The sequence below is a fragment of the Lolium perenne genome, chromosome 6 (assembly GCF_019359855.2).
Source record: "Lolium perenne isolate Kyuss_39 chromosome 6, Kyuss_2.0, whole genome shotgun sequence".
Lineage (NCBI taxonomy): Eukaryota > Viridiplantae > Streptophyta > Magnoliopsida > Poales > Poaceae > Lolium > Lolium perenne.
In genome coordinates this window covers 126,231,286-126,255,104 of record NC_067249.2, presented here as the reverse complement: position 1 = coordinate 126,255,104, position 23,819 = coordinate 126,231,286, and the positions used below count along the sequence as shown (strand labels likewise).

Genomic DNA, 23,819 nt, shown 5'->3' with positions numbered 1-23,819 from the left:
TTTTACAAAGGTAAGGAAATGACACACTTTAAGAATAGAGAGTGGTTTTCCCTTTTCAAGATGATACATGGTAGAAACTGTTTCTTTTGTTTTGTAGTTTGCAACTCTGTTTCTCTTTTTCATCGGTTTTTTCTATGTGTGGGTCTAATTTATAAGGGGAGATTAAGAAATATCTTATCTTATATGCAATCTCTACATGCAATCATATAGACATATGTCATTAAATGTCATACTATCACCCAATCAGATTCATAGGATTTTTATAAGAGTGTACCTACTGTAATATTTAACAAACATATCTAAGATACGATACATTGTGGCAGTTATCTCTAAAAATCTATCATATGTCAGGGAAAGCTAAGAGATGTTAAATTTTGAGCGGCTTATGACGGCCATTCTTAAGTCACATGTCAAGAAAATTATACTTATTCCCTACCTATCACAAAAAGCTTCAGACACAGTCATCTAGAGTAACTTTGGCCACTAATTTCTACTAAATGTATGTGTATACCAAATTAAAATATTATGAAAATACTATTCAAGAAAAATCTATACATACAGTTTTTAAACTATCAATTAATATAATTAAAATGATATTAATAGTAAAATTTTCACCCAAGGCATGTGGAAAATACACTTATTTATGAAATGCAGAGATATGCTAGTAGTGCTTCTTTCCCCCTTAAAGTTTGCTTTTCTTTTATTCACTTTGTTATTCATGTTTCGACTAATTAAGGTCAGTGTATTTTATTTTTGGCCCTTACCATAATAACTAGGCATCGTGGCTAAATTAGAATAACACCATATTGTTGTATTTAATTATCCAGCCCACCTTGAAATTTACGTAGCTAGTATAGTCTAATCGTGGACTGAAACATGTTGCTTTCGACAACAGTTTTTTAGCTACTCCCTCCATACACCAATAACCGTACTTCTAGTTTTGTCATAAGTGAAAACATTAGAAGTCTTACAAACTTTATAGGAAAAGTTTCAAGCATTTATGACACTAAATTAGTATCACTAGATTCATTTTTACATATAGTTTGCCAATACTGTATCAATTTGACATCATATATGTCGTTAGTCTTTTCTATATTTAAGATAATCAAACTTTCAAAAGCTCGACCTAGAACAAAAGTTCAAAGTACATTTATTTGTGGATGAAGGGGGTACGTTTCGCGACAATTCTACTTATATTCTGGTAGTAATGTTTGTTTTTCTCAATACTTGCTTATTTTTTCACTCACTTATTCCTGTTGTCGGTGTATTGAGGTCGGAATATTTGATCTCTGCCCTTACAATACATGACTAATCATCCTCAAGTAAATTGGAATAACACCAAGCTATTGTCTTTAATTATGGAGCACACTTCCTTCATTGTTTCCCTGACTTTCCTTGTGAGCCCTAGAGGAGCCGGTTCCTGGTATTTAAGCAGCTAGTCAAAGTGATGGTGAGAGTGAAGTGTGTTGCTTTCAACATCCATTTTGAAGTTACATGTCATCTTGGGAGCGGTGCAAGCAAAACTTGGCCTACTGCTCAGAATTTATAGTTGGGAAAAGTTATCTTGGCTGAATGCAAATTTCTTCAATCCATTTCTGTGTTCCTTCAAGAAATTCAAATTAGCGTATCATGGAGTTCTTTCAGATATATGATAAACAAAGTCAAAATATATAGGATGCCAAATAGTTTACCAAAATATGACATGCATTTTGAAGCAGATGGAGTATATATAACACAGCTATTTCAATGTAATATTCTTGTTTGATTTTCTGACCAGCAACCCAGCGATACCACAAGAAAAAAACGATAATGATTGTAAAAGAGTTTCTGGTCTCAAAAGAATACCAACTCCTCGAGCTACAATTTATTACAATCGATGTGCTAACTTAAACATATTCTTACAGTCGTCTCAAAAGAATACCAACTCCTCGAGCTACACTTTATTACAATGGATGTGTCAACTTACACATATTCTTACAGTCAAAAAATACTTAACACATATTCCAGGATTAGCACCCAGACAAGCTAACTCACCGTGAATCGAACGCCAGCAGGCTACAGAATATTTAGAGCTTTCGTGACCTCTCATAGAGCTGCACGGTGCGTCCGTTCAGTGGTTGTAACGGCCTGCAGTTGTGCCTGTAACTCCCCTCCAGAGGAGCCATCAAAGCAGCAGCCTGCTCCTTTGTCATTTCTCTTACTAGATGACCCGTTGCGCTATCGCGCAAATGGCAGAATTCAATCAGAATTTGAAGCATAAGTTTTGGCTTATTTTAATATCGAAGGCTCGGAGCGGAGCTCTACTTTTCTTGCCGTTGTCGTCACCGTAGTGGTAAAGGGAGGGCATTCGGGTCGGGTGGCCGTTCAAGCGAGCTATAACATCATCCGATGGCGTGAGTTGGAGAAAATGTCCTCGATGGTCCCTCCACCTTCCTTTGGCTACTCATTTTGCTCCCATGCCACGGCTCCTTCTGCCCCTTGTACGCCCTCCTTTTCCTCTTTCGACCCCTTAGATGCACTTGGCAACCGTGATGGTGCAGCCGTCCTCAGCCGAATTTATGTTAACTGTACAACAATTTAAGACCTCTATCAATCAATGGTACAGTTATCTCTACATGGTATCTTAATCTATGAAAGTGTAAGAATACAACAATGGTACTAAAGCTGAAAGGTAAGTAAGATATAGCAAATCGGTTAGTGGGTAAATCAAGTGAGTTCGTGATCAGATAGCACAAAAGCTCCATGTTTCTGTAGGTATGCACACGAAACAAAATGTGGAGAAAAAGCGAGATAATATTGTAACCATTCTGATAGATCCCTCGTTAGCTACCTACAGCATAAATTCGAGTATGAATAAATAGAAACATTAAGTATAGCATATATTCCAACATGGATGGATGGAAACACTGAGTATATTGAAAAAGGTAAGTTGTGAAATTCCTATGTGCACTCTATAGAATTTAGCCAATATCCATAACACAGTCCAGGATGAGAACGGATCAGGTTGTTCTTTTGAAACAGTTAAAGCTCTTAGATTTTACAGAAATTTGCTAATTAAACTATAGTGCACAAAATAGATAGGACAACATACCCATACGGAAATAGAAAGGAAAACAAGATAGCACAAAACAGATGGGAGAACAGAGCACATAGACACATAGCTGATCACATACAGAGCAAGCATATGAGGTACTCTGGCTAATGACTTGAACCTCATTTCTATTTCCGTTGTCTTGTTCAACTTCCAAGAACCATAATAATTGCTCTGTGAACACGACCACCACTAACAAGTGGTCTTCGGCTTTTTTTGAGACTGGTGCTTTCGTTCTCACAAAGATCCCGAGATTCAGTCAAAAATTCAGACAAAACGCAACTGCATCGCCGATAATGCACGGCATATCAAAACAGATTAACAAATGTGTAATGCTCACAGTAGTTGCAAAATCTTACAACTTCCAGCAAAGTAATAATAATGTAGAAAAAACACCACCAAAAAAAAGAAAAAAAAGTGCAAGAAGAAAAACCTCCCTGAGCAAGATATGAAATGCAGAAATAGGCCTCTCACTAAGTTAAGCAACAGATATAGCACTACAGGGTTCAACCTCGCTACATGCTACCACAAAAATAGTCTAGGGAACAACGAACAGATTTGATCAGATACAAAGAACATATGAAGTATAGGAGCAAGGTCTAGCCTAACTTGCAGCTCATTTCGATTTCTTCCCCCGCTTGTTTGACTTGTGGTTCCCAAAACATGTGGTCTTCGGCAGCTTTCGAGATGGTGGTGTTTCCCTCTCAAGTTCAGGCTCTTTTCTCTTTAGTTCGCTCAAGGATATGCTTTCTGAACTGTCAATATTAAAGTCTCTGAATCTTGATGCCGTTGATATGTCATCAGTTCTGGAGACAAATTGGCGTCATATTGAGAAACATCAAAACTACATGTCAAACAAACATTGATGCATAAATCCATATGTGTAAATGCAAGTGCTCTAGTGAAATTGCTGTCCATGGCACAACCCTTTATATGGCGTACTGGCAGGATTCAAGAGATCAAGCTGAATCTAATTGTTATCAGTAGTTTGAACAAAAAGAATTGACATGAGATCATAACTAAATGAAAAAAATCCGTTATGTACGAAACTCCTACATTTTTCATTCCATGAACCCATAACTTAATGAAACAAAAAAAAGTAAAATGCAATCATCCTTCACTACACCATGACAATATGTTCCTTTGAAAACATATCTAATATTTGTGCACTTCAAAAGACATGCCCAGCTCAACGAAAAAGGTAGAGCTAACATGTTTCCTCAACATGTCGATTACCATAGTAGCCCATATTCACCGATGATAACTAAATGTCGATTACCAATAGTGGCCCATATAAATAAATAAAGTAAGTAAATATCATAGCTAAAGGACATGCTAGAGCATTGTTGATGCTTCCATCTCCCGAATCATGAGTGTGAGACTCCGAATCATCAGGGAAGCTGGAGCAATGCAGACTGCAAAAAATTGAACAAGCAAGAGGAGTAAGGAGACAAATCATGGCACAATGTGAGCAAAGAAAAGGCGATCTGCAAACTGGCCTTAACATAAGGGCCCCCTTTTGGAACAAAGAATCTCAAGAAATTTCAAGGCAACAACTCAATTAGTGCGAAAATGAAAAAATACATGTACAATGCACCAGACAGGGACTATGAAAGAAATCCAATTCAAGGAAGCCCTATGTTGTCACCATATGAGCAAAAGCTACCCTGTCAAGATAGCCAATAAATATATGGAAAACACTGCTAATCATCCGAGGGATCGCATGCATTGCGTCCTCCGGGCGCACGACCATCGGATCAAATCCATCGAGCGAACTCACTTCCGTCAGCCCCACTGCCTTACCCTCTTCCTCGTCTTCTCCCCACGGGCGGCCCTCAATGCTGCCATCCTCCGTGGGCATTGCTGCAGAGTGCCCACGCCACCACCGGCACAAAGAATGAAGATAAACACATCAAAACTATAAGCCTTACGTTAGGAGTTGGGCCCATATTAACATGTAGATTGCACGAATGTTGGCTCGACATATGAACTTCTCTAAAAAATATATCTCACACTATTTCGAATTAACAATTGCGGCTACCGAATGGCTTAAGTATAAATGCAGCACTAAGAGAATATCAATGTAGGACCTAACATCATCGTCATCACTATCAAACATGATCACCTTAGGCTCTAACATCATCATCAGCTCTACTTGTTGGTCATCCGAAGAGAACCTCCTCCAGAATGAAAGCATATATACTCGTTTCTCTGTCCAGTGACGCTAAATGCCATAATTAAATAGGAAGAAAGAAGAACGGGAAAAGCCACTGGCAGCAATCAAACAATTGCACTGAAATGGCCAACACACAGAGAAAGAAAGCAGTTTCTGGTGGTCAATAGACAAGTTTCAATATGTCTGGTAGTAATTAAGGGCTTATGACCTAGAATGACCTTCCTAGCCGGAAAAAATATAGAGCTGTGTTTTAGAATATAGATATTTTCTAATGAAAAATTTAGAGCTATGTTTTAGAATATGACCACACTAAAATTTAATTCTGTATCAAATTTTAGCAGATTAAATACTCGTTACTCAAATTATCAAGCCCACTGCATTATATTTTTCCTTAAGAAATGCAGAATAGGAAAGAAGTGCCAAAAACATAACGGGAAATGCCCTAGTCATACCTGGTTTGTCGCATGCATGGCCCATATAGCATTGACACATTCGATGGTGGTAAGCTCCTTCATCACCGACGTATGGGTTTCAAATAAGTGTGATCGCAATTGGCCACTTGCAAAAAATATCTTGCAATCAAAATGTTGATCCAAATCAATACCCTGCACAATAAATGGATCCAAAGATTAGTCTAATAATCATGTATAAACCACCAAAGGCTAATAAAATAGAGGTCATGTTACGTTTGGACCCCACCTCGGTTCTCCAATACCTTTGTTAGGTGCCACAGATCATGCACAAATATAAGCTTCAGGAAACTTTGAGAACGTATTTACACCTCACTACCTGTTCACACCTCACTACCTCACAAACATATGCTTCAAGAAATTTGTTTGAGAGAGACCAGGTGCAAAGAGGAAGAAAGATAGAGGGAAACTCACCTGGCTCACTGCCAAGCACACCGGTGCCACTCCTGGGCCATGTTCGTGCACTGGACGCGCGTCCACGGTCCATCTGGCCGCAGCTCCTGCAAAGCTAACCTACAGGACGGCGATCAACCACCTCTTAACCACCTCTTGCTCATTAACTTATGCGGTACTGGCAGCTCCATACAATAGCAAAGATAATGAATACAAAAAGGGTCACTGCTACTTGATTTAACACTGTAATTCAGCAAGAAACAGAGATAAGCAATAAAAAAACTTCTTAAGCTAGTAGCATCTCTATAAATACAAACAGTACCATCCATCAAGAGCATATCAGCTCATCAATATCAAATAAGAAACTATGGTACACTGACACTCTTGCTAGCATAACCTTTGCTATTGTATGGAACTGCAATAATGCAGGTTTGCTACCAAATTCGAGAAAAAAATAACCCATGCATGTTTACACTTCCAAAATGTATTCTGCTAATATAAGAAATGAGAGCTTAGAAAGAATTTTACACAATGCTAATGTATTCTGCATAGAGCTACAGGTTCAAATAAGTATATCAAACTTCCAAAGACATTATTAGCCAACCATGCATGTCTAAACTTCCAAAATGTATTCTGCATAGAGCTTACACAAAGAGGTAGTATATCATGTGACCATGAAAACAGTGGTAGACTCTTTAATTTTTTACTATCACTGGCATCAATTGCAAATGGCTCCATAGACAGACATAACAGCTGTAATAATAAAGCTGATACACCCAAAAAAACTACAATACTTCAGATATTATATGTACTCTCTATAACTGTTTCTCTTTTAATGCAATGATACACAAGGATTTTGCGTATTCGCAAAAGAAGTATATGCAGGGTCACTGTCAAAGATATAGGAGATGATAACCAACAAATTTTCTGTAGAGCAGATAGTATATACACTCTGGAATGGGCAAGAATGATTGCTCCTACTTTGTGTACTACTGAACAGAAATTTAAAGTAGAATATTAGATTGAACGAAGCTTGAAGCTTTTTTTTTCGGGCTTATAGAATTGCACAATACATCTACTTAACCATGATTTCGTTCCATGGTGGCATGTTGTCCCGAAATGTTGTTGTAAGTCGGCTCTTTTATGCACAAATGCACAACATATCAGAATACACTTTCAGAGTAAGGAAAGTGCCAAAATACAGACAACAAATATAAGAAACCCACATCGTAAGTCCTAAATAATATAGATTCGGAACATAAGAGGTATAAATCAATCTTGCAATGCAAAAAAGCAATATTTAGCATCCCAAAAATCTCAAATAATATAAGTCCAGAGAATAAGAGGTAGAGATCAATCCGGCAAAGCAAAAAACCAATAATTACATTCCAAAATAGCAGTGAAGATGTGTCAATACAGGCTGTTGCTAGGTGGCATACATATCATGTGCCCACCCAAGTGATTTGGCTATAGACCAATTGGGTATTACATATCACCGGTAATCAAACTTGATAGCTAGAACAGATTGGACAACACACAAAGCAAACCGATCACCGCACATGTCAAGGAACAGAAGAAGAAATGAAGCAGCCACTATGTGGTCAACAGAGCACACACAATAAGCAGAAAACAGAGCCGATGCGGTTCCCACGGCAACCCCTCGGCGTAAAAGAGCAAAAGTTTAACATGGGCAATGCACAACAATGATAACAGTAACACCTGAAGTATCTCACCAAACCTGTGAAGCAACACCAACACCGCAATTTGCCCCTGGAAACAGCGCCCCGTGATGAACTGTTCCCCTCAAGAATCCTACATGGACAAGACGATTAGAATCCAAAGGAAACAGGAGGGATGAAGAGGCCAGTGATTGATGCACCTAGTACTATCAAATGAGATAAAATTCATCACCAAACTTGTAGAATTTTTAAACAGATGACACTAAGTTGGGGATGTAGACAAAAGTTTCAGCCTTAATTTGACGGTTATTTCTTGAAGCCTCATATCCTCACAATTATCATGTCACAATCATATAGAGCTTTTCTTTTTAGTAGGGAACAACACCAAGCAGAAAAATTAACAGCTATATATCATTGTCGAATCCGCACCTTTCCACATCTTCATTTGTTTCTATATCCAACCAAGCAACAATCCTAAAAAGATAAAAATCACAATGCACACCGAATCAAGCATAAACCAAAGCGATATCACTGAAAATCAAAGAGACAAGAAAGAGTTTGTATACCTGCAGAGATGCTGTAGATGGCAAGTCATCGACAAGGAAGCCTAGCTCGGGCTGAGGACATCCGTAACCATGCATTGTTGCGATGTAGGTACCACCATGAGCATGCTCCTAGGCGTGGTTCCCTAGCGCCGCTCTTCACCTTTTATTATATGGCCTGGGGATTAAGAAATTTTACAATCAACACTATTATCTATGACTTTAAATATATTTCTCTGGATAAAATTGCTGCTCTTCTTCTTACACAAAAAAATATGTAGATATAAATGGAGGAGAGGATGTGGAGGGAGGCATAGATGTGGTCGATACTTTGCAGGAGGGAGCAACCCTATTGTTGTGGTAATCAAGCAGAACAACAACGATCAGACCCACCAAAAAAAATCACCCTTTTGCTCCATTCCTGTTCCACCAAACAGAGAGATGCATTATTAGATCGATCAAGACGGGAAAGCATTAAGGCAGTAAAAAATTGTAACAAACACCTCCACCGGAGAAAAAGTGACAAGCAACAAAGCGAGAAATATTGAATGATGCTGGATACCGTGGAAGAGAGAGAGAGAGAGAGAGAGAGAGAGAGAGAGAGAGAGAGAGAGAAATATATCTTAGTAGGATAAGCATACCTCTTACAACAGCCATGGAGTCCATAAAAACCAATGATGGCTGGTGCTGCTGTCAGTGAATCTCCTGGACACCCAAACCCTAGATACAAAATAAAAATTAAATTAGAGGAATCAGATGAGGAAGCTCGCGTGGGGAGGGCCAGAAATATGATAAAGGGAGAAGAATGCAGAAAAGCTCAGGTGGAGCACGAACAACAACCATACCAATCTGAACAAATTCTCCAACTGCACATTCCCGAAACAGACTATTTTCTGAATCAAATCTTGGCATGGAATTAGGAATGGAGGCATGGACTTAAGGAATGGAGGCTAAACTAATACACATGGATAAGGAAGGAGATGACATTGTGCTCACCTAATCTTTCTTGGCCTGGTGAAGACGGACGTGCCGGCCGGTTCCCGTGCGAGCGCCAGGGGGTGCTGCTGGTGGAGACCACGCTTGGGGGAGATGTCCTTGATGGCACTGCCCACAGGAACGAGGAGGCGCTGGCGGCGGCTACGCGGAGCCTGTGCAAGCTTCGATAGGGATCTCCGATGGAGGTGTCGCCCAACCCTAGCTGCAAAATCCAAATTAAATTAGAGGCGGAAATCCAGAGAGGGGTGGAAGAAGGGAGAAGAGGAGGTGTTGGTCACCGGCGTCACTGTAGATGTTGGCCGTCGGCGTTGCTGGGCGGCGGGGTCGAGCGCCCTCACCCCTTCTCGTCCTCCTCCCACGTCCTCTCCTCCCAACCCAGGGCCTCTCACTGGAACGCCGCCACCCTCCTCCAGGACGCACCCCTCCAGCGAATGCCCGCCCGTCAATGTTGCATCCCCCACAGCTTCGACCCCTCTACACGTCGAGGCGGGAGATTGGGGAGGAGCGGCAGGACCCAAGGCGACGGCTGATGCGGCCCCACCTGCTCTTCGCACAGCGACGCTCCCGACCAGCGGTGACCTGGTGGGCAAGAAAGTAAATATTTGTAGTATATCTTCAAGACCGTTGGCATTTGGTTGTACTAATGAATTTTGCTAATTTAAAACATATGCACAAATGGCAAGCATCTGACACCACAGATAACCAAACATATAACTCCAGACTAAGTAGAAGTCCTACTTACACCAACTGGCCATTTGAAGTTAACAATCTACTATATCACAACGTGGAAATGAACTGAGCCGTTCATAGAAGAGGCTAAAAGTGCAACAAGTGTAGTAACTCAAGTAGATCAGCAAGGGAAATGGCGAAACTATGTTCATCCTATAATGTTGTTTCTAATATTCAGTGTTGGCCAAAGCAATTCATTTAGCTCACATGCTCAGCTGGTGTTTTAAATAAAACTGACTGGGAATGCAATAACTAAGCCAGACGAGTATTGCTGGTTTAACATAAAGTGGCACCTAAATTGGCCCAGCAGGCGCATAGCGGCAATTTCTAGAATACTGCTCGAACATTGTATACACACTAAAAATAGCAGGTTCTCTATTTCGTCTGGTTCTATAAATCCATTCCAGATAACCTAAAATAATTTGGCATAGAGGCTGCACGTTGTGCCATATGCAAATTCTAGACCTAAATCGAAAATCTTGCAGTGAATAGACGTGATGGTAAAAACAAGAGAGGAGTTTAGCACCCTCGCTGTTTCCATTTCTAGAGCCACCGTTGCACGCCAGGACAAAAACCTCGTCGACTGAAGTGGGCGTGGATTCAGTCAATGAACGATCATGGCAGACCAAGGATTTGCACATATCGGACAACATCAATGCGACTTGCAGTGAGAAATCCAGAGCACTGATAAAAACAACAACACCTAAACCTAGTATTATTGAACTAACAAGAGAAGATAACAAGCGAGCGTATCTTGCATTTTTGGATACATGCAGTCTAAATACAATAAGTAAGTTCATATCATTATATTTTAGCAAAGTAGCAGCACATATCAACATTTACTTCTTCTCAAAACTAAAGCAATATTAGAGCAGTTTTCCAGATTCTAAATGATTTTTCAAATTTGATCAGTGTTTAAGCGACTGCCCAAACTTCTCATTATATTTGCTTTATTTAGCAAAGTGCGCAAATCGTTCTGCTCTAATGCATTATTGTTACACATGGAAAGAGAAACAACATTCTCGATCTGTTTTTTTCTGTCGAGAGCCAAGCTGGATCTGAATAATGAACAAGCATTACTGGAGCTGGATCGACAACCAAACTAAAACAATTAGGCTACCTGAAGAAGAATATCCTCCAACTCTCAAATAATCTTAACAACCAGCAGTGCTCACCAACTGTTTGTAAACTGTCACATCGTTTAACTTAAACCATATAAAAAACCATACTGCAGCAAATGCTTGGAGCAAGACTCGTCAAATTTTAGTCTACTACTTGTATGGAAAAAGTAAGGAAATTGTATTTGACATGTGAGGATCGATCATGTGATGAGAAATTCAGCTAGTAAATATCACTTGTACATATAAATTGTAGCTGCAGTGGAAGAAGAGAAGTATTCCAATTCTCGTACTCATTTTCTAAACTATATATTTGGATAGGCTCGGATAATTTGATTTAGGGACATCATGAAGTAAATAATTTATCTGGGGAAGATTGGTAGTGTTGAACTGCTGATCATACAATTAGTAACAAATGAGCATTAAACACGTAACCATATTAGAGGGAACGCCAGTGGCTCTAGGAAACGATGAGCATTAAACTCTCTAGTACAGAAAATCAAGCAACAATACTACTTTTTATGCAGGTCCTTTGCCAGGCCAGTGGTTCTAGGAAACAATGAGTATATGATATGTATTTTTCTTCCATACTTCAATTATGTTGATAAACACAACAGGTACTGTTAAATTTTGGTAACAAGAACACAATCCAGTCTTTGCTCGGGATGTATATAGATGATCACTATTTGAGCATTGTATTGTAGGCAAAGCTAAAAATAGCACACAGTAAATTTGATGTTTCTGTAGACCTACTCACCAACGGGGGATCAATTGCCATCAGATTCTTCATACCTTTATCCAGGTATAAGCTCTGATATTTCTGAAATATGACAAACTTTAAAATATGTTAGAGAACCAAAAGCCATAACAAAACACTCTAGCAGAGGAATTTAAAAAGGTATTCCAGAGGACCACTGAAAATACTGTATTTATTGCCTCATGCGAGAACTGCTCAAAAGCTGATCAACTAATTTTTTGTGTACTGCGTATTATGTAGAGATTGCATTGCTTAACCTCTAAGTGATTTGTATGGATGCTTTGATCTAAGTGGAAGTGACAGGTCACAGAATTAGTGCAGAGTGAGTGGATGAATATGAAGTGCTTGGACCACCTAGATAATACCATCGCTGCTCTATATTTCTCCACAACATTCAGAACTGAAGAAAAGCTTAGATAGCCACTTGTTGAACTTTCAAATTAATGTTTTATGTTTAAGGAAGATGTATATCAGCAAAAGATACCAGTTTCACATTGCTTTGAGATGCATAAAAAGAACAATACACAAGCAAGAACTACTCTAGCACTGGGTAGCATGTAAAACCTTGAGCATTAACACACAAGGTAGACAGTATGTGGTGCAGCAGCTTCCTGCGAGGTGTATATATGGCATTTCCAATATGGACAATAGGAGGGATCGACTTACCCATTAGAGAGATGAAGAGAAGGGGGAGGGGGAGCTGCTGCTGCAGCATCCACCCGCCCCGTCACTTGGCGCACGCTGCCTACCGCCGCTGCCGCGTCCGGCTGTCGCCGTCACTTGGCGTGCGCTCTGGCTCCAGCTTCACCCGCCACTTGGCTGTGGGTGAGAAAAATAGTGCACAGTTCAGGAATTATAAAGACATCACAGCCCAGCAGCAATGAACTTTCCATTATATGCATAAGTATCAGGATGTAGGACACGCCTGGCAATAGTTTAATTTATAAGAAATATGATCACTTGTGATCACGCATAATGAAGATTTTAAAAACATTGCAGCACGACCAAAATGAGGGATAAATATTACAGTGTGAAATAGTAAAGCCACCATAATAAAAACAGGTTGGCTGTATTTCAATACATTACTAACCAATCTCAAACTCACTATAGTATTCTCAAGAGGGATATTTTATATACCTTGATGGAGAGCTTGGTCTGGAGCATGAAGGAGGCAATGGATCGGGCCTGAACCGGCCTCACCAAAACTAACTCGACATCCAGGGAAATAAAAATAGAAACTCACAGAATGGAAAACTCCATTATTTTTAGTAATTAAAAGGGTTACCATAAATGCAAAGGTTTGATACGCTCCAAACCTTACCAAGATCCAAAAATGACAAAGATTAAGCAAAAAATGCTGAAAAATGTAAAATAAAAAGATATGAGTCGAACAATACTACGGAAGGAAAATAATCCCTCTTGCAACGTCCAATATAGAAGTCTAATCAATTGTCAAATCTACAAATATGGAATTACAGGATAAGAGTTTCTAGCTCCCCATTAAAGGTAACCAATGGAGCATGAGCTCTAACAAAGGGATACATCCACTTACAAATATAAACAATGGCACAAAGGTTGTATGTCTTGCAATAGTAACCTCATTTGCCTCAGGAAAGAACTGAAACATGTTGAAAGTAAAGAATCCAGTTAGTAGAAACTTGAATACGAGTACACCTACTTAAATCACTTGGTAGTATATTATACAAAGATTACCATAGCATATGATTTCTTGCTATTTCAAGGTAAAAAATCATTGGAAAAATAATTAGCATGTTGGTATAGATACCAATAAATTCAAGAATGCCCAGAAAGACAGTACTTATTTTTGTCTGGGTCGCTTCCTCTGTAGGCAAATGTGACACAAAGGCTCTTTCTCAGTTGTAACTTAGTTGCAAGGAAAATGTGGCACTAATTTTAACACAACATGATGGACATGAAAAAGAAAGATAAATATAGAGATAGGCAGAAATTACAGCAATACCATTAGCAATCTCTGGTTGACGATGACCTCCAGGACTCCCTCTCCACCACATAAATGACCATGTTGTATCCAATCCTGCACAAACCCGGAAGCAGCAGCACCGATAAAAATCTTCATCTCAAATCGAAATAGAGGAGTACAAATCATGGGGATCTAGAAAGAGGAGGGGGTTTAGCAGCACCGACCAGCTCACCTGCCCTTCACTACTTCCGAAGGAAATTAGGAATATATTACATAAGAACATTACTATTTAACCCTGCTATTTCTTTTAGACTCGCTAAAAACAAGCATGCTCGTGTATATACGCAGTAGTCATGAGAACCGTAAGCTTTTCCTCAACGGAAATCCAACAAGAAACGCTGCTCAAAGATGAGCAGGTTTTCTACCAAATCAAGAAAAAAACGAAATTTATTCAGGGGAATAGATCACCTAGTGATTGACGGAGCTGTGGTTCCACACATCATGAGCAACTTTTATGCAGGCATCCACCACCAACGCAAGGGGCCTGGACTATTTCTGGCATCGCTTCCCAGCTGACTGAGCTGAGTCGTGCATAGCGAGCTCACGGTTGCTGCAACAATACCCTTGAGGTCATGAGGAAACTTTCAGTTCCCGAAAATATGAATCATAAAACCGCAGTTGCAAAGATCAGCTGCATCTCCTTGACCGCCGCCGCGGATCCGCCACTCGCCGGACCGTCTCCGGCCGCGCCTGGCGCCTCCGGTCGCCGCTGCCGCGGATCCGCCACTCGCCGGACCGTCTCCGGCCGCGCCTGGCGCCTCCGGTCGCCGCTGCCGCGGATCCGCCCCATGCCAGCCCGTCTCCGGCCGCGCCCGGCGCCTGCGGTAGACGCCGCGGATCCGCCACGCGCCGGACCGTCTCCGGCCGTGCCCAAGCCGTGCTGACTGCTGCAAGCACCTCCATTGCTCGGGCTGGCCGCTTCTTCTCCGGCGCCGCGGATTGGGGACGAAAAAAGGAGGACTGGATTGGTGGAGGAGAGGGAGGCACGGGATTGGGGAGAGGAAGCTCTCGGTAAAGTTAGGGTTTTCACGGTTTTCATTTTTCAAGCGACGCGAGCACGTACCCTCACTCTCTCAAATAAACGGTCCCACACACGCACGGTCCCAAGAGTCATGCACTCAGAACAAGCAGAGGCTGGTGGAAAAAAAATTACCATATCCGACGGCTGTGGTGAAAAGCGGGATTGGAATTTACTGTAGCTAGCGAAACGGACGGTTCAGATTGTTTTGCCCCTCTCAGGTGGCCTGGCTGGCTGGGTAGTCTAGCATCATTTATAGGAGAAATCTGCGAGACATCTCAAAATATTTCAGTAATTTCCAATGCATAAACATCATGCGAAATTAGAGTTTGCACACTGTTTTCCATGTGGGAATACCTCGCCAAGAATGTTCCAGATCACACCTTCCGTGCATGGAGGTGCGCTAAGAGACCCGAGATATCTGAAATACCTATGTGCACCCTGCCTTAGTTCCTTCATGTTCACCACCCCAACAGGGAGAGGATCACCTTTCTCAGCTTTGCATCCCTCCGCAGTTAATTCAGCTAGCGTATCGTTTATCTGTAAGCACGAAGCAGAAGTAGTCATATATACTTGTAGACAAAGCATGCGACAGTACTAGCAGTGTCCTAGTGATCTGGTTCAAGTCCGATATACATGTTATCCAGTTCTTGAACCGGTCAAATTATCTTTGCCTATTTCAATAAAACAGAGCCTGTCATTAACTACACTAAATTGACTAACTAAGGTTAATGCCATTTCAATGACTGTAGCATCATATTGACGTTAGGTATTGAGGTCATTATAGTTCAGATCCGTACTATCTTGCCATCAAAAACAGCATGGCCTGATGGAGGTAGATCTAAAACTCATACTCGGGTTTATATGAATCATATCCTCAGGTTGGTCATGATTGAAAATTGCACTGTGCAGTGTTCTACAATGCAGTAACGATATAATACAGCCCTTCTAACGTATCACAACGATTTACCTGGAAAAGGAACGGATCTGGTTTCCCGTACCGATAAAGGATTGACACAACAGTTACATTGCCATCATCAGCGTAGTGAACCATGTGGAGCTCCACCGCAAATCTATCAGGGTAAGAGAGTGGTGGACACAGTTAGTACAACATAGAATGCATGTTTTTCCTGTTTTCCAATTGTCAAAGGTTGTACATATGGGAACCTTTGGCCATTGATCGTGTGCTCTGAGGGAGAGTGCCAATGCAATTGCTTCAGTTTATACTTCTTTCCGTCAACCTTGACAGCCCCAGAAGTGTCATTATATCTCAGCTACATCAATCAATGAACCCAATGATTTCATAATTCACTACATGTACGTAACAGAATGTGTATTTCCATTTCTTTTTTTATTAACTGATTATTATGGTTACACCTACATAGTTTATAGCAAAAACTACAATATGTGGAGCAGGTTAAATAATATGCATTATCTAAGTTATTAAGAGCATGATATTAACTCACGTCTTGTCATTCTTTTATTATGGATTTTCTGTTCGTTAACATAAATAACTGTCTGGTTCAGAGGCTCAGAGCAAACCGCAATGTTGAAGACGTTGTCAACCATTGTAACATTTGCAGCAGTATAATCCCTTTCGAGGGGCTCCATTTTCGGGTTGTGGACCGCAAAATCTTTCACAATGTCGATTGGAGACTGGTAGATTCCTTTTGAGCAAAGTGTGAAATTAGGACTTAAGCTCCCCCAATGCTTCGGACCAGTTTTCCCACTGTAACCAAATCTCACACCAGTTGCTTCAAGGCAGAAAGGGTAGGTCAGAAATCATATATCATCAAGGAATTTCGTGCAATATATGTCAGCACTAGTCAAATATTAACTCCCTGATTTGCATATTTTCCAACGTTTCCGCAGTTCTGTGGCTTGCTAGATTTTTTTTCACTTGATAAATTCCTGAGGTGGCTACATCATATTTATTCCCAACATTCTCGTTTCTTATTGATTGGTTTTGTGGGATTCTAGTACAAAATGTTGCTCTGAATATATCCTGCAATGATTATAAACTGGATGATGGAACAAGCATATGTGTTTTAGTACTCCCTCCGTCCGGAAAAGGATGTCGCGATGTATGTGTTGCAAAAAAAAGTACTACTGGTCTAACCCCGTGCGACATCCTTTTCCTGATGGAGGAGTACTATTTTTTTATAAGAGATTGTATTACTTTGTTCAATTTTAGGCTCTACTGATCCATTCAACACAAGAATGAAAAGAGTGGCATGTTGACAATAAAAAGAGGGGCATACTGACAGTGAAAAACCATTCAGTAGAAGTATGAAAAGAAACCAGAATTATAGCAAGGACCTTACAGGTTTTATGTTTTAGCATAAATAGTAGGCAGATGATCTTTTTACTAGGTCAGAAAAGGACCATTACAAAAGCAGCTGAATTACAAGCAGCTTAAGAACCTTAAGAACCAAACTGAGAGTCTTGAAAAGGTTGAAAAGAATGTACAATGGAAGACAAAACTTGTGCCAGAGTCATATGGACGGTTCACAATAAATCAACTGGAGTACTTACTATGCAACAGAAGAAATAAACTAGCTTGGGAGGAACTCACATTGGGGAATGCAGGACCATAGAACACTTACCAGTGTCACATGCATGGGTCACAAGAAAGCTCATATACAGCAGCGCAATAAAAATTGCACTTTTCTCAGAAGTCAACATCTTGCCTTCGTCCTCTTTGAGAAATATAAGCTCCGCTTATAGATGCAGGGAAATGTGAAGGAATTGAGTTCGCATTGTAAGCACAACTGCAGAAGGCACATACATATAGGAAGTGTGTCCATATATTATGAGCCATGATCACCCTAGATGATGAACCGGTCAATTCGGTAATATTGATGTTTTGGCCGGTAACCCAATATGGTGTCCTTGTTGTTTACGTAGCTGAAACTTACAAGGCCTTCCTTGCAGAACCGCTGGATGGTTGCATCAATTTCTCAGTCTACTGCAGTGCCAGCTTAACCAGATGTAGAGTAAGACAAAACTTTATTTGTGCTATAAAAAGAATCCTACAGTTGTCAGAGCGATGCCTTTACAGTTTGCCCTCTAGAATAGAAATTGACATCAGATATGATGGCAACAACACCTGAAAATAACTTTATGCTGTTCACACACAAAATTTGGCATCATATGAAACTACGCCAGGCGAAAGCATCTTATTCATAGTCATGCACATGACGGGTAGAGCTACGTTGCATGACCTTTTGCCACTGTACATTAAAAACCAGTTCTATAAGATTATATGTTGGCAATTAGGGACAAACGAACAGTTGTGAATGAAAAAAGAGGACATATAAACTACCACGAAAATCCAAACTTCTCCACAAGTTAAATTAGCGAATATATATATATATATTACTCGCGTGCTGTTTGTGTGCTGAAAGACCAAATTTGAGGGAACACATACAAGGTTTATCTCCAAAATGAGCCACTTTTCATTTTGTCACTAAAGGCTACTAAGACTGAGGTCACAACTCACAACTATGAACATAAACAGTGGACGGACTTATTCTGGAGGTTTTTTTTTCTTTTTTTAACGGCAAGTTTAAATTGTAAGAGCTGAATCCCATCTTCTTATAATGGTATCTTCTTGAATGAAATTATGAAATTAATTTTGTTAGCCCTATTCATCAGTTTAATTATAATCCAGAATGTTTTAATCTTGTCTCATACACAAATCTTTGGCATCTAAGACCCTTCTAGAGGAATATGTCACCTATAAATCTGCAACTGTAAGTGACAAGCCAAATCATTTAACAGAGATATAACACGTGCACGCCTATACGAGCTCCATGCCTTCATACATATCATCACAAGTCACAACTCACAAGTGCTACTGTTAGCATGCTCGCACCAACTGCTGTTTCAGTTGGGTGCAAAAAGTGATCCATCAATGTCGAGAATATAAAGCACATAAGAATAGGGCAACTGAAAACTTTGCTAGAACTGTGTCAACCGTAAAAGGCTCCATGGAGGTTTAAATTGTATTGAAAAACACACTAAAATTGAGTGTGGACAAAGAAATCATAAGATACAACAGTCTTCTAAACGGATGCTATCATACATTCATAAAACAAATAAAGAGACCAAAGTTTAGCCTGTAAGATTTTACCGTTCACTATTATACGTGATAAATGAGATATGTACATATACTATACATTCTGCACTAGAAACAACAAAATTATATGTATATACATTACGGGCAAAGTGTGTTTGCATACACACTGAAATTTTAACAACTTATTTGTCAATGTTGGACATCAGGAGATTCCACCAAGCCGCTCGACCTCAAGCGCTACTTCATTATGTCTTGTGAAAGGAAGTGTGAAAGGGGGATTATACTGTATATTCATAAAAAACAGGATCAGGATATTATCAATATTTGTTAATCTATACATCAAAATATGGATCAGACTTTGTTATCTAGGACTACCAAAACAACCTTTACCTGCGCAACTTCCACCACTGAATTCTCTTTCACTCTGTATTGGGTATCTTTCTGAAGAACTTCCCGTAGTCTGGACTCCCTCTTGCTTATGTCATCGTCTGAAACCAAGCCTGTTTTACCAAATTTATAAATGACTGTTAGTGTGGTGCAAAATGATTGCAATACAGATAGGATTTTATAACTAGGCATTCCATACGGAAGTACAAAATTAATAAAGAATGAAGGTAGGTCTTTGTTACTACCTTCCTTCAAATGTAATGACTTCCAAAACATTTGAGAGTTTGAATATCTCACATAAATTTAGGAGAGTGTTGACTTTATAGGTTGAGATAAACCATCTTAAATTTCTCTATCGAGGACTGAAGTTGAAAGATGGAGTAGTAATACTGAATTTGTTGTATCTTTTATGCAATGATCTGCTAAGTTAGAAAAATTAACCAGGTGGACCTTCTTTTGAACTGACTACTTCAGACAGCTTGGAGGTTTCTTTTGTGATGTCATGGAAATAAGCCCATATCAAAATCTTGCTATTGCTGGTGACTAGTACTTGGTACAGATTCAGAGCTCAGGATTCAAGAAGCAGCGACAGTTCGAATCTTCGTAAGTTATATCCGATGGAATCACACATGCAAGACCCTCAGGGAATATATCATCTGCTTAGCAAAGAAATACAAGGACAGAACATGGAATTGTAATGAACTAAACAGGGAGAAGCATTGCCCCAATAACCACCAACTTGCTTCAAAATTTGAACATATTCTTGCTCGATCAAAGACAAAGCAATCAAATACATCCTCCAAGTTGAAATAAATATGTAAATTTGGAAATAAAGTAGAGATGTTAAAAAATGGAGTAATGTCACAGTTGCGAGAAAGATTGCGCTAATAACCATCAACTTGCTGCAAAATTTAAATACAATCTTGCTTGATAAAATATACAAGGCAACCAAACACCTCCTCAAAGTTCATATAAAATTGATAACTGGAAATGGAGTAAAAAGGTTATTAGATGGAACCTGGAAAGGCGACAACTGCTATGATTTTGCTGGGCACCTCCTTAATAGTCACAGATGGGTCTTTTGCCTGAGGCGTGTCCGGACCATATTTTGATGGCATCACAAAGGACATCTTCCACTTATTGTCATCAGCTGACTGCAGGTGACAGACATATATGAATCAAAATTCAATGCGGTAATTTTCAAGATGTGCTAACCCGTAAGCACATCGAATACTAATCAAGAAAATAGAGACATCCCAGAAGAATATGGCTCGTGAGGAAGTCGTATGGAGCATGCCTTCTTTGTTATAACTGGGGTAGTCATGTCCATCTTTTCACCGCCCGTTTCACCCTTCCGAGTAAAAACAGGGGTTGTCATTTCCATTTGCTCGGACCTCGTGTTCTGAAAGGAAGCATACCACCATCTTCAGTCTAAGCAGTTCATTACACAATGAAACACGCAAATGAATTCCTGGCACATCACAAAGAGGAAACATTTATATATATTACCTTACCAAATAAGTAAGAGGCCAGCACGTTGAATGACTGAGACGATCCATTGAAATCAAATCCAGATCTTCCAGGCATCACCGTCTCGGCAACATAATACGACTGATCAGAATATACAACATAAGAGGGTAGTAGTCATAAAGTACAGAACTGATCTCACTTCTTCCAATGCATAATTCAATTCCTACTACAGTAGTAGAAAAGAGAAATTCGCTGGATAACAAAATAATCAATCACCTCCACTTCTCTGATCTCGTACTCCACCTCGCGCTTCAGTAGGCGGAACGGGACCGTCTCGAGATCCGGAACTGCGAAAACGCTGGATTCGGTAAGCAAGTGCTAAAACCCAGGAGTTGAGTTTTGGGACAAGAAAAAGAAAGGCATTTGGGCCTGGTGATAAAATCACCACTGACAAGACATGAGGGCCTCCTCGAGCGTCCGCGGCTCGAAGCGGCTAGAAGGGAAGGCGTACTTGGTGGCCTCGGTGACGAGGTCGACGGCGCGGCGCTGCGAGGCGGCGAGGGCCTGTGAGGCGAGAGCCAGCACCAGGGATGAACGTGCCTCGGCGCCGCTGGCGCGGGCGCCAGCGGCCACGACCGTCAGCGCGGGGCGCGAACCACGGGGGCGTTGGCCTCGGGGTCGGACGGCGCGCGGCGGCCGCACGGTGTAGGAGCAGGGGAATGCCATTTTGAGTGGTTTCGGCTCGGCGGCAGCGAATTGTGGTGTCCTCGTAGGCTTGTGGTGGTAATGAGTCGGAAAGGGAGTGGAGAAGGGGCGGTTCCTTCCCGACGTGTGCTTCCTGCTTCATCACACAGATTTTCCGCTTCACCACACCAGATTTTCTGGAGAAAGCTTTCACTCCTCATTTAGAGCATCTCCAACAGGCGCTCTATCCCGTGCTGTATCAAAAAAAGCGGCTGGTTTAGCACGCGGGCGTAAAATTATGCTCCAACAGGTGCTCTATCCCGCGCTGTAAAATACAACTTGGGGCAAAAGCGCTATGTCGTGCACTATATCTACCGCTATTTGAAAGAAGCGCTACAGTATCCGTTGCGAAAGCAGTACAAATTTTTACAGCTCCAAGGTTTAGAGCTTCTGCTGGAGGTGAATATACCCTCACGCACAAAACATGGATAGAGCGCGCTTTTACAGCGCCAAAATTTAGCGCGCCTGTTGGAGATGCTCTTATGCTCCAGTGCTCCCCTCGACAAAACTCTCTCCGCCATAAAAATAAGGATGGTGGAGATTTGTAGTGGCTCGTATATCCGCGTTGTCTTATACGAGGGTACCCTCCGTCGACGGACTGGCTGATCTGGAGCGGTCACGATATCACGGCGATGGTGGAGATGACCGGCGCACGTAGCACCCTTAATTAGCAAGATCCCGACGGCGTAGCGATTCCGTCGTCCGACGACGCCGTCGTCGGATCCTAGCAGATGCGTACGCAGCCAACAGATTTCAAAACCAAGCATGCACAATATGGAACGGTAGTTAGGCAACTGGAATCGTTACCTGGTCATGTGACCTCTTTTTTCTAACGCATCGTATAGATATCATATGTCCGTATGTATAGAGATGGGACCAATATACATGAGTTGAATATAGGTTTCGGCGGGCCTAAGGTAGGAAAAACCCGAATATAACCCCTCAACTTCCTTTGGGGAGGAGCAGCTGAGCAGGGCTCTTCACTCCTGCCCAACTCCCCCGTGCATGAAGACAACACCTTCGGCCCGATGCAATAAATAACTACATTTACGTTCGGCCGTGGACGCCGAAATGGTCGTTGGGCTGGTAATGGCCGTTGAGTCTCGAGGTGAACTCAACGGTGGGACGTATTTCGTCTGGCTCAGGATGTTTTCTAGTCAAATCGATCGTTTGTAGCCTTAATTCAATCCATATTTAGATGATTCAAACCGCGGAATGAGTGCCACAAATTGCGTCTAATGTAGTTCAGTACACAATACAGTAGAAGTTAAACCAAAAGGGCAGAGGGCCAAGAGTACGAAGTGTAGAAAGAGGACATAGTGCTCATGATGTAGGTAAGAGTGATCAGGAGTCACGGAGCCAGATCTCGGCTCGCTTCTTCCCGAACCATGCGCGATGGTGGGCATCTATGTTGCTCAAGTCGGCAAGCATGATCATGTTGTCCTCCGCTCGACACTTGGCCTCAGCGTCAAGTCTTTTGGCCTCGGCGTCTAGCCTTTTTACCTTTATGGCCTCTTTGTTGAGGTTGATGTAGATGGCAGCCGATGCCTCCTTCTCTAGCCATTTCATCTCGTCCTGCTTGGCCATGGCGTTTTGAGACGCGACCAACATCTTCTCCAACCTTTCGTTGAAAACAATGGATGGGGCTTGGCGGGCGAGATCGGCCTTGGTGGCTTTTTTGCCCCTAGGACGAAATGGAAGCGCATTCTGGCCAAGGGCATCATCTCCGTCATCGACAAGGACCGCAGTCGTGCCATTCTTGAGGGCTTCCTTGTGGGCCGCATAGCCCATCTTCCACTTGGGAGTCTCCTTCAACCGATTCTACAATGGACCATGTGGAAGCCCTTTTTGTGCTTGACCTTGAAAAAAAATCCAAGGCCATAAGCACGGGCAAATGCAAATTGTTAGGATTTGACAAATTGTATACATTGATGTAAGTGACAGTGCCCGTGCCCTTACCACTTGAATGACGCATGTGCCACTCTCCGGGTGGAGAGCGACATTGTCGATCGCAGCGCAGAACTTGTGCATCTCTTTCTTTATATAGGCTCATCTTTTTTTAATGGATTCAATATTGCGATTGTTGATAATGTTAATTAAAGGGCTTGTGAAACTTCCTCTCATTGTAATCTTGGCTGACCTTGCACCAATACACCATGACTTTTT

At 41.2% G+C, this 23,819-nt stretch overlaps 3 protein-coding genes across 11 annotated transcripts; all 3 read right to left on the bottom strand.

The window, feature by feature from the left end:
* Nucleotides 1–1,909: 1,909 nt before the first annotated feature.
* LOC139832789 (alpha carbonic anhydrase 1, chloroplastic-like) lies at nucleotides 1,910–17,699 on the bottom strand. Its single transcript, XM_071822647.1, has 7 exons — nucleotides 17,578–17,699; nucleotides 16,514–16,725; nucleotides 16,139–16,245; nucleotides 15,942–16,044; nucleotides 15,329–15,511; nucleotide 15,023; nucleotides 1,910–2,200 (listed from the first exon to the last, which is right to left on the bottom strand). Exons 1-7 carry the CDS (start codon nucleotides 17,654–17,656, stop codon nucleotides 2,067–2,069), a joined length of 819 nt encoding a protein of 272 aa, XP_071678748.1. The 5' UTR covers nucleotides 17,657–17,699; the 3' UTR covers nucleotides 1,910–2,066.
* Nucleotides 3,375–15,175, bottom strand: LOC127334607 (uncharacterized). 9 transcript variants are annotated; one of them, XM_071822651.1, is made up of 17 exons: nucleotides 14,362–15,171; nucleotides 13,933–14,007; nucleotides 13,504–13,569; nucleotides 13,089–13,308; nucleotides 12,618–12,770; nucleotides 11,952–12,014; nucleotides 9,626–9,926; nucleotides 9,348–9,549; nucleotides 8,993–9,071; nucleotides 8,617–8,772; nucleotides 8,376–8,529; nucleotides 8,239–8,283; nucleotides 7,864–7,942; nucleotides 6,152–6,250; nucleotides 5,720–5,872; nucleotides 4,895–4,954; nucleotides 4,192–4,506 (listed from the first exon to the last, which is right to left on the bottom strand). In XM_071822651.1, exons 11-17 carry the CDS (start codon nucleotides 8,402–8,404, stop codon nucleotides 4,483–4,485), a joined length of 489 nt encoding a protein of 162 aa, XP_071678752.1. In that variant the 5' UTR covers nucleotides 8,405–8,529; nucleotides 8,617–8,772; nucleotides 8,993–9,071; nucleotides 9,348–9,549; nucleotides 9,626–9,926; nucleotides 11,952–12,014; nucleotides 12,618–12,770; nucleotides 13,089–13,308; nucleotides 13,504–13,569; nucleotides 13,933–14,007; nucleotides 14,362–15,171; the 3' UTR covers nucleotides 4,192–4,482. The 9 variants fall into 9 exon arrangements, with proteins under 9 accessions (XP_071678757.1, XP_071678752.1, XP_071678756.1 ...); XM_071822655.1 differs by having other exon boundaries at nucleotides 6,152–6,245; nucleotides 13,089–13,569; nucleotides 14,362–15,174; XM_071822654.1 differs by having other exon boundaries at nucleotides 7,869–7,942; nucleotides 13,089–13,569; nucleotides 14,362–15,174.
* Nucleotides 17,700–18,945: 1,246 nt separating the features above from the next.
* On the bottom strand, nucleotides 18,946–21,694 carry LOC127334610 (heme-binding-like protein At3g10130, chloroplastic). The gene is made up of 7 exons (XM_051361109.2): nucleotides 21,362–21,694; nucleotides 21,186–21,256; nucleotides 20,949–21,050; nucleotides 20,737–20,841; nucleotides 20,458–20,593; nucleotides 19,443–19,552; nucleotides 18,946–19,335 (listed from the first exon to the last, which is right to left on the bottom strand). The coding sequence occupies exons 1-7, from the start codon at nucleotides 21,633–21,635 to the stop codon at nucleotides 19,255–19,257; spliced, it is 879 nt and encodes a 292-aa protein (XP_051217069.1). The 5' UTR covers nucleotides 21,636–21,694; the 3' UTR covers nucleotides 18,946–19,254.
* Nucleotides 21,695–23,819: the final 2,125 nt, after the last annotated feature.

Coding starts and splice junctions, on each gene's coding strand:
- LOC127334607 (XM_071822649.1), bottom strand. CDS start 8,404: ATGACTTGCCATCTACAGCATCTCTGCAG. Junction 8,284..8,375: donor CATCTACAGCATCTCTGCAG/GTATACAAACTC, acceptor TTATCTTTTTAG/GATTGTTGCTTGGTTGGATA. Junction 5,873..6,151: donor TGTGCTTGGCAGTGAGCCAG/GTGAGTTTCCCT, acceptor TTTATTGTGCAG/GGTATTGATTTGGATCAACA.
- LOC139832789 (XM_071822647.1), bottom strand. CDS start 17,656: ATGTTGACTTCTGAGAAAAGTGCAATTTTTATTGCGCTGCTGTATATG. Junction 16,726..17,577: donor GACCCATGCATGTGACACTG/GTAAGTGTTCTA, acceptor TCTGCCTTGAAG/CAACTGGTGTGAGATTTGGT. Junction 16,045..16,138: donor CACACGATCAATGGCCAAAG/GTTCCCATATGT, acceptor TTACCCTGATAG/ATTTGCGGTGGAGCTCCACA.
- LOC127334610 (XM_051361109.2), bottom strand. CDS start 21,635: ATGGCATTCCCCTGCTCCTACACCGTGCGGCCGCCGCGCGCCGTCCGA. Junction 21,257..21,361: donor CGAGGAGGCCCTCATGTCTT/GTCAGTGGTGAT, acceptor GCGTTTTCGCAG/TTCCGGATCTCGAGACGGTC. Junction 21,051..21,185: donor ACGAGATCAGAGAAGTGGAG/GTGATTGATTAT, acceptor TATTCTGATCAG/TCGTATTATGTTGCCGAGAC.